The sequence below is a fragment of the Stylophora pistillata genome, chromosome 3, assembly GCF_964205215.1.
Source record: "Stylophora pistillata chromosome 3, jaStyPist1.2, whole genome shotgun sequence".
Lineage (NCBI taxonomy): Eukaryota > Metazoa > Cnidaria > Anthozoa > Scleractinia > Pocilloporidae > Stylophora > Stylophora pistillata.
In genome coordinates, this window is record NC_142521.1 from 14,504,914 (window position 1) to 14,513,751 (window position 8,838).

General features: G+C 40.6%; 1 protein-coding gene across 1 annotated transcript; it reads right to left on the reverse strand.

Annotated features, from left to right (window-relative positions):
* Positions 1-437: 437 nt before the first annotated feature.
* On the reverse strand, positions 438-5,162 carry LOC111330994 (uncharacterized). The gene is made up of 7 exons (XM_022936014.2): positions 5,043-5,162; positions 4,406-4,466; positions 4,296-4,328; positions 3,567-3,650; positions 1,539-2,366; positions 1,302-1,409; positions 438-741 (listed from the first exon to the last, which is right to left on the reverse strand). The coding sequence occupies exons 2-7, from the start codon at positions 4,449-4,451 to the stop codon at positions 620-622; spliced, it is 1,221 nt and encodes a 406-aa protein (XP_022791749.2). The 5' UTR covers positions 4,452-4,466; positions 5,043-5,162; the 3' UTR covers positions 438-619.
* Between the last annotated feature and the right edge of the window lie 3,676 nt (positions 5,163-8,838).

An 8,838-nucleotide genomic window follows, 5' to 3' on the forward strand; every position in this document is an offset into this window, starting at 1 on the left:
TTGTTTTTTTTCTTCCCTTCTCTAACATCTTCAAGGTACAACAAAGTCTGTCGTCCGGGATACGACTTTCATACCCTCTCTTTCAGCGCTGGAACAGGCCATTTCACTCAAGTAGTGTGGAAAAAAAGCATAGTCCTTGGTATTGGATTAGCTTCAGAAAAGAAAAACGGCATGAACTGTGCGTATATTGTGGCTAGATATAGACCGGCCGGGAACATGATGGGAGAGTTTACCCAAAATGTGCCGGAACGAAGCTTTGATAGGGACAGCTATTGTGCAACAGTTAAGAGGCATACGCGCCTGGACAAGCAATGGAAGGCAGCTTTCGTTAACAATTCAAATGCCACAGCGGGTTCGGCTGAGCTTCGCGGCCAATTTGAGGAACAATGAAGCAGCAAGAAAGAAAATATTGCCACAAAAAGACAAACAATCAGCGATTATTGTTATGCTATTTCGTTTTCATTGTTTCTCTTATACTTTGAAAACACATACAAATAAAAGCGTAAACAAACCATGGCAACCACTGCAAGACAAACCAGGACAAGACTTTGCTCGCCCGACATCTATTTTATCTTACACTATACCAACAATGTATCGAGAAGCCCAGCTCAAAAAGGAATTAACCATGTTTGTGATGAGAAATATGACCTTTCTTTTTGCTGTTTAACAGCCCGAGGTCTTCGCCTCGTGGCTTCTTAAACCCAGTATGTTTAGCGTTCAAGCCATCCCTGGGCGGAGGAACTACAATGAGAAGAGGAAAGCAAACAGAAGCAATTAGCTCTCTTTAAGACTTACACTTTCCAGAGTTTATGGAAACTTTGATTTTCCACCTTGGAATGCGAAATAAAGATTAAATGAATAGCCATTTAGTTATGCCATAAAACCAAACCAGTTTTTGTATTAGTAGTCATTTTACATCATTAGCACTAGTAATCGCGTAATTTCTCGTGCAATTTGGAATAGTGAAGCATCAGTATTTTTTCCAAAGGCTAGAAACATTGCACGAGCCATAAAGCGCGTTCAATTCACAGTCTAAAATATCAAGAAGTTTTTCCTGAGGCAATTACTACAATTAAGGAGAAATTCCCGGTGTCTCCGCCAATCAGCACTCTTGCTCTCTATGTTATAACTAGTGTAACACAAAATAACCAAAAAAATTTGACAAAGGCATCATTTCAGCAGATTTACAGCGCAAAAAAGCTAGCCTCGTGTTCGTAACCACCAGATGCAAATCGACTTGTTTATTAGCCTTATCGGATGCCAATTCATTACGTCGAGGCAAAGAAATCGAAACAACATACCTTTCCATCCAATTGGCTGTTGCTTCCCATCTCCCAGACTTTCAGTCCCCACCGTGCCTCCCATTGTGGGAGAGGTAGTTGGCTCTAGTGCGGCACCAGCTGCTCCCTCTGCAGGATTACCAATCCGACATGTCAAGAGAACATGAGAAAAACGTTTGTGCTAGTTGGTTCTTTGTATTTATAGAGGATAAGTGAAAGCAAAAAGCCAAAATATAAAGTAAAACAGTTTACCAGTACCTCCTCCTAGACCTTCTGATCCCTCTGCGGGAAGAGCCCCTCCCTCCTGGCCACCTACTCCTTCTACTGGACCTTCTGGAGGAGCAGGTATACCTGCTCCAAATCCTCCTTCCGAGCCTCCTACTTCTCCTACTGGGCCACCTTCGCCTCCCACTGGGGCTCCTAGACCTCCTGCTGCGCCTCCCACTGGGGCTCCTATACCACCTGCTGCACCTCCTAGACCTTCTGCTGGGCTAACTGCGCCTCCAACTGGGGGCGCTAATCCTCCTACTGGGCCACCTACTCCTCCCACTGGGGCTCCTATACCTCCTGCTGCGCCTCCCACTGGGGCTCCTATACCACCTGCTGCACCTCCTAGCCCTCCTGCTGGGCTAACTGCGCCTCCAACTGGGGGTGCTAGTCCTCCTACTGGGCCTCCTAACCCTCCTACTGGACTGACTGCGCCTCCTCCGAGGCCACCTGCAAGGCTTCCTACACCTTTGCTGCTTTTACTCTTACCAGATAAGCCAATTGCCTTACTTGCTGTGCCAACCACCTTACCTGCTACCTTTCCTACCTTTGTTCCCTTCAAAGCTATGCTTCCAACTTTCGCTGCCAGGCCTAATAATCCATAAGGTTTCTGTTGGCTACCCACCTCTTCCGCCGGACCTCCTCCTGCGGGTCCTACCCCTCCTGCCATCCCCTCATCGGGTCCTCCAGCTCCTGTTCCCATCCCACCAATTTGTCCTACCGGTCCCTCGATGTCAACTTGTAGATTTAATCTGGTTGCGCCGTTTTTTTTTATTGTCCCAGTGCCAGAAATAGTTAATTCAGAATCTTGGCCCACCTCTGAAATAATCAATAAATAATACGATTTTAATGAGCATACTTAATTTTCTTTCTCTTTCTCGGAGAAATTAGCTCTATAGCTACTCTGGTAAATCCGAGGTGAAATAAAGGTAATGTATGGATGTCAAAGTGATCGCGATTTTGGACCACGACTTTGTCTAGGTCAATAAAAAAGCAAGTTGGTCATTAGTAGTCAGCTTTCTTTGTCGAACAAGCTTATATTATTTTAGTTTTCCTACATGGCCAAAACCGCCGATGAGAGTTCACAAAAGGGTTGCGAGGCGAATTTAGGGAACTCGTCAGAATATTTTTTTCTGCAGAATTAAAGATTGTTTCGAAACTCGTAATCATTATGGATGGTCATGGGCGCAATTATTTCATCAAGCTTCAGAAAAGCTGAGTGGTAGTCGAGATTTTATATTTAAATGGCCGCAACTGAAATAAATATATCTTATAATTAAAAACTGGATCATTGGATAATGCAATTCAAGACTTTTTATTGGCTTAGCCATCAGGGTATATGAGCCAATTTACCATAATCTAATATCTGTCCATTGTAACATCCAGTTTCTTCTTACAAAATATAGTCAAGAAGATTTGTCTAATATCTTGGGGGCGTTTTTTTCAATAAAACAATTATTCCACTCGCACTTGTTGGATATGAGATGATTGTAGCCAACTCGGCGCTACACGCCTCGTTGGCTATCTATCATCTCATATCCAACGCGCGCTCGTAGAATAATTGTTAATTAGACGTTTTGTTCTGTAGTATCGCTGAGTATTTTTACGAGTTGTGCGGTATTTTGACGAGCCCGTAGGGCGAGTCAAAATACAAATAACGAGTATTGGCGCGTTGTCGTGTTGCTGTTTCTATTTTCTTCAATAAATGAAGAAATTTCCTGGTTGTCTAGCTGTTTTTCTATGTTCGATTCATCTAATAAACTTGGATCTATATTTGCCAGCCATTCTGACTCTTCGTCGTCGGAAATATGATTCAAATTGTCCGCCAGTTTTCTTTTCGTAACTACAATCCAATTCTTCGCTTGCGCGATGCGAGAAAACCTGTTTAACCGGTACTATAGAGTACAAATACCGCGTGATTTTTGTACTCGTCTATGGCGTTATTTGTACTCTACTAAGTGTAGTTGGATCATAACACTGAGAATTTTGGACTGAAGATAAAATATCCGGATGACATACCTCCCCCTCCATCTGGGACTGCTGCCCCTTGGCCGGGGATTCCAACCCCCTCTGATGGAACCTCTCTTGTAGATGTTATACGCCCTTTAGAAATATCACGAAATAAGTCTTGAGTCACAAGTTGTAGAGAGAATAATTTAATAACAGTTTCGAGGGAAATTAGATAGAAGTACAGTAAATAGTTTGAACCTGGGGGTAACATGGGAAAGTGTGGTGTGATCGTCCGGGTGAGTTTAGTCCTGAGAAGGACTGTTGTCGGTCACCAACACCGACAACACATCCTTCTCGGGACTACACTAACCCGGACGATCACACTACACTTTCACACAGATAGAAATAGTTGCAGTATCAGTGTTAATGTAAGGCTAGTGCTAGTAGCAACAACATCTCCAGCAGGAAAAGCATGCGCAGCGGCAGTTTTTGGAGCAGGACTAATAACGATAGTTTGAGCTTGATGTTTTTTTGTTAAAAAAAAGTTTTCACTATGTTCAAATTTGATTTCATTATATATCACGCTTCAAGAGTATTTGACAGTAGAAACACGGTTAGCAATCACTATGAGATAAATGGATGGACTTCTAACACTTTAAATTTCTGAACAGGCTCCGAGGGTTTGAGCGATATTTTGGTAGATATAGATCTGATTCCAAAATGCCCCTTTTCTTCACTATTTAAATTTAAACTGAGCTGATTTTTATGGTGTAAATGATCAGTTTTATCTTTTATTACCTCTGAAACGTCCCCTATTGCTGTGATATCGGACTGCAATGTAGAAAAAAGCTATTACTCAATAATAAGAAAAATATGATGTTACGCCGAACGTGTTGCATTTGTCTTACCTCCCTCTACTGCTACAATGGCCAGCATGAAAAAATGAAGCCACATGGTTTGAAATCAGTCCTGAATAGAAAATAAAGTGGAGTAGTTAGCGATTAAGAAAATTTCTGAAAGAAATTGCATGAAACATAGAAAAAAAAATTTCGATACTTAGTAAATCGGGTTGAAATCTGACCATAAATCGAAGATGGTGCTTGACTAGCACGGTGTAAGAGATCAAATTCAAAAGTTAGTACATTTTCACAAGCATCGCGTTTCATTGATTTGGAAATCAGTAAAGGACCCTCTTCCCAGACAGATAGGTACAGCGAAGCTTTATTACATAATCATCACTTTGTCTCTGTAGAGAGAGAGAGGATTTCCTAAGAATTTAATTGTTTCTAGGTAAAGAAAAACGCAACGCCAGAGCATCCTCCGACTATGTAAATGCGTGACTTATCTTATCCTTTCTTTTGCCTAAAAGGAAAAGATTCGTTGAAGGCAAAATAAATTTATTAACATCAGGGTCAACAAACGTTAAATTCTTCGTCAAAGATCGGTAAGCAGAGTGGTTTCAAACTGATTTCAGGTGTGCTTACGTATCCTAAGCCGGTAAAGGCTGATTGCTAATTTTTGAAATAATCTAATTCGATATCTCACCAGAAAGACGTTGAGGCTTGTTAACAGGCGAAATGAAGATGTAATACTTCCTCCTGTCTTTGTCATCGAATGAGATAATTCTTTGTTAAAGAGCTCTATTCCTCTGTCTACTTATCTAGAAGACTATTGGCTTATTCTAGAGGATGACCTGTTCCTCTCCGAAGCTCTGAAAGTCAATTTCTATACGTTTTGGCAACTTTATAAGTGGATAAGTGCTTTGTTGAACGAATACTCTTGAGAAACTAGATAATTTAATTATTAAATGTCCACAGATTTAATTTTCTTGGAAAGCCTTCATATCAAGGGAACATCTACGTATTTTTGTTTGCCATCTCTAGTCTTCCTTATTAAAAGTTTCATTGATCTAAAGGCTGTATGACAAATAAAAGCTTGAAAACAGATTAAATAAAATTCAGGGGGAAATGTTTCAAAACATCTGAGGTCATGAACTTTTATTGTGACAGAAGGAAAACGAGCAGGTAAAAACTTCTCCTTCATTCGAAGTGGAAATTTTTAACACTGTACCTTGATCATTTTCCAAAGGCTGATGAAAAGGAAATACACAATTCTGATATAAATGCATTGGATATCTAAATAAAAAGAACGTTCTTGTTGGGGTTTTTCTCACCGAACGTTTATGCGACAATACGTACATTTGTCGTTGAAAAAATTAGGAAGCATACAAGCAAGTAAATATTGGGGAGAAGTAGAATCAAGATATGATTACAGCATAGCTTTGTGAAAAGCGTGCGTTCTGATTGGCTAGTTCGCTGGATTCATTTGCTCATGGGTTGCATGCTGACGTCAGTTTCTTGTGTATTTTCTCCTGGCAACTTTGTTTATCTGTGTTGCCGCAATTAATAAAGTACCTCCTGCCTTTTTTCTCATGATATGGAAAGTTGCTATATATTTTCGGAGACAAATGATATAACTTCTGTGAGTTACCAAGTTTCAAGCTAAGATTTTTGATAATTGTAAGGAAAGTGGTGATCGACGATAATGACAACAGTAATAAGAGTGATAATGAAGTGTAAATGAAGAATAATTCTCGGGTACCCAGGATTCAATCGCGTTCGAAGTGGGTATTCTGAATTGATTTGAATTTTTCTTGTTTGCCTCATAAACCTACGGATTCACCAAGAAAACCAAATTTCTACTCACAATATTAACTTAGCGTTTTTAGAATTCCTTGTAGAATTTCAATCTCCAATTAAAATAACATAGGTTACTATCTAGCGCCGCCATCTTTAAAATACGAAATTGATCATTGAGATTGACGCACTCGCCGTGAGTCAAAACTTGCCGTGCAGCTGTTTGATTATCTGGAGCTAACAATTTGCAGGTTTGCCACACAACTGTGAATTACTTCCCTCGTCTTTCTGACTATTTACGATTAATTTAAAGTTCCATTATCGTAATACCCGTGAAAAGTGACGTGTGTAGGGCAGGACGGGTTGACGTGAGCTGGTTCGGAAAAAGGTGTCTGGCCCTGTAGTCGCGCAGCTTTATAGCAAAAACTTAAAGGAAAAAGGAAGAAGCAAAAACAAAGTCGAAGAGTTGAAGAGCTTTCATCGTAAAATCTTTGGAATTGTCTTGTAAGCGCTCGTCTATCGCACATTATCTAGGCTGAAACAAAATTATAAAAAATTTCAAAAGTAAGTACGCCGGTGTGTGGTCTATGAACTCGCGCCAAATATTTCCTTTGACTTCTTTTTGCGTAATTTTTTTTTCGAGGGGATTAAGGGAGGGGAGGGGGTCGATACCAGCTTCTACCTCGCAAAATTTGAAGAAAATGGGATACTCGACGCAAAGGCTGACGGGATTCTGAGATCAAAAGAAACTTTTTGGAGACCCATGATTTTTAATGAAGGAATTTAAATATCTCACAATGGAGAATGTCAAAGCCCTCATACAACACTCATCCAGGAAATCTTGTACCCAATGCCATCAAAGCTAATGGCGTCGCGCAAAGATAACGTCACAAAATTTGAGACCCCCACTTGACTGAGACAAACAAACTACTCCAAGTGCCATTTCTATAAGAGTGTTTAGTGGAATCGATGTCGTTTGCGAGCTCTAAGCTTCGTTCTTTGACCGTGTTAACCCAAGAGGACGGCGTTCCTGGCTCGAAATTTGAACGAGAACCAAAGGACTACACTGTAGATCGGTTGAAACGATGGTTAAAGTGCAGATGTTTGAGATTAAGCGGAAAACGTGATTAACTGGTAAAACGTGTGACCGAATGCATAAAGACTGGAAATCATCACACACTCGATCCAAGTATAGATGAGGGGAAATGGTTTGCGGCGAAGGCCATAAAGGAAAGTTGTGAATATTAACTGCTGTTACTTCATAGTATCTTTAAAAAAAGTTGTCTCTTATTTTATTATACAGTAAATAAATTATGCAACATTGCTTGTTTTGTTGAATACAATTTTTTGTTCATCTCATTCTCTCTCGAAGATCAAGGAAAGATCAAGGAAAGATCACTGCTACAGTAGTGATTTTGCGACCTTATATGAGTCAAAATTATGCACATTGCTGTTGTGGGGAGAACCTTAAGGGCCAGAGAACTGGATTTTCCATAAAGCAATCTATGAGTTAAGGATAATAATGTAAAAAAGAGCCTATTTTTATAACAAAGAAGGTAATTTTTATCTATTAATTGGGTTTGGTAGAGAGTTATATTTGTAAATAAAACAAATGTGTAATCGAGCACTTGCGCGACTGGCCTCTGCTGGCTTTAGATTTGTCTTTAGAGGATCGGGATGTTCCTTAATGAGGCCTTTTTCTCCGGGCCAATGAAGGGCACAAATGTATGTATTTCTTGAGATATTCTTTTCGGTAAAGAATTCCCTCTATCAAGCCACTAACCATCTTCTGCACTTCTCGATGTTTTGCGTCGGCTAAGGAAATGGGACGAAAGCTTTCTTTCCGGACTCCAACTCTTTGAGCGATTTTGGCCATTTCTCCGGGTACCTTGAGTCGGTTTTGCAATCACCCCAACAGAAATGCTTGGTACCAACCATTTTCTTTTCCTTCGAGGAATTAAAGACCGCGATTTGCCCGATTTTTAACAAGTTTTGTTCGCATACTGTCGCCAACCGGCGTAAATTCGCTTATGGCAGATCGCAATGTTTGTCTGAGTCACGCGGGGGGTCTCATGAGACGAAACCTATTTTTAGAAATAGTGCGCGACGCCGTTGCGAAATGTGATGAGCTTCCACCTGTAATCATACTGTTAATGAACAAGTCCCTTAGGACTGGGGTTTTCTCTAGAGTATGCAAGGAGGCTCCTCTAGTTACTCCGTTATTGAAGAAACCTGGCGCCGACATCAACATATTTCAGAATTTCAGACCAGTCATTAACTTGTCGTTTATGTCAAAGCTGGCTGAAAAAGCTGTTTTCAACCAATTACAAAACCATCTTTGCGTCCATAAAATCTATCCGGATCAGCAATCTGCCTACCGAAAGAATTACAGCACAGAAACACTTCTATTGAGAGTGAAAAACGATCTTACATACATACATACATACATACATACATAGGTTAATTGACCACTCCCCACAGGGGCTTTTCAGGGCCAATACCCACCCATCCCACGCACACCCAGGGGAGGACATCCACCACACAGTAATCTCGTGCGTGGGAAATTAACGTCTCCTACCCCTAACCCTGCAGGAGACGGGGCCTACGGTTTATTCGTCCTTATCCGAGAAGACTAGAATATCTATCCATTTCTTGATTATACTAAGGTAGCAAATTCTCCTCACTTATTTTAAGACCATGGGTAT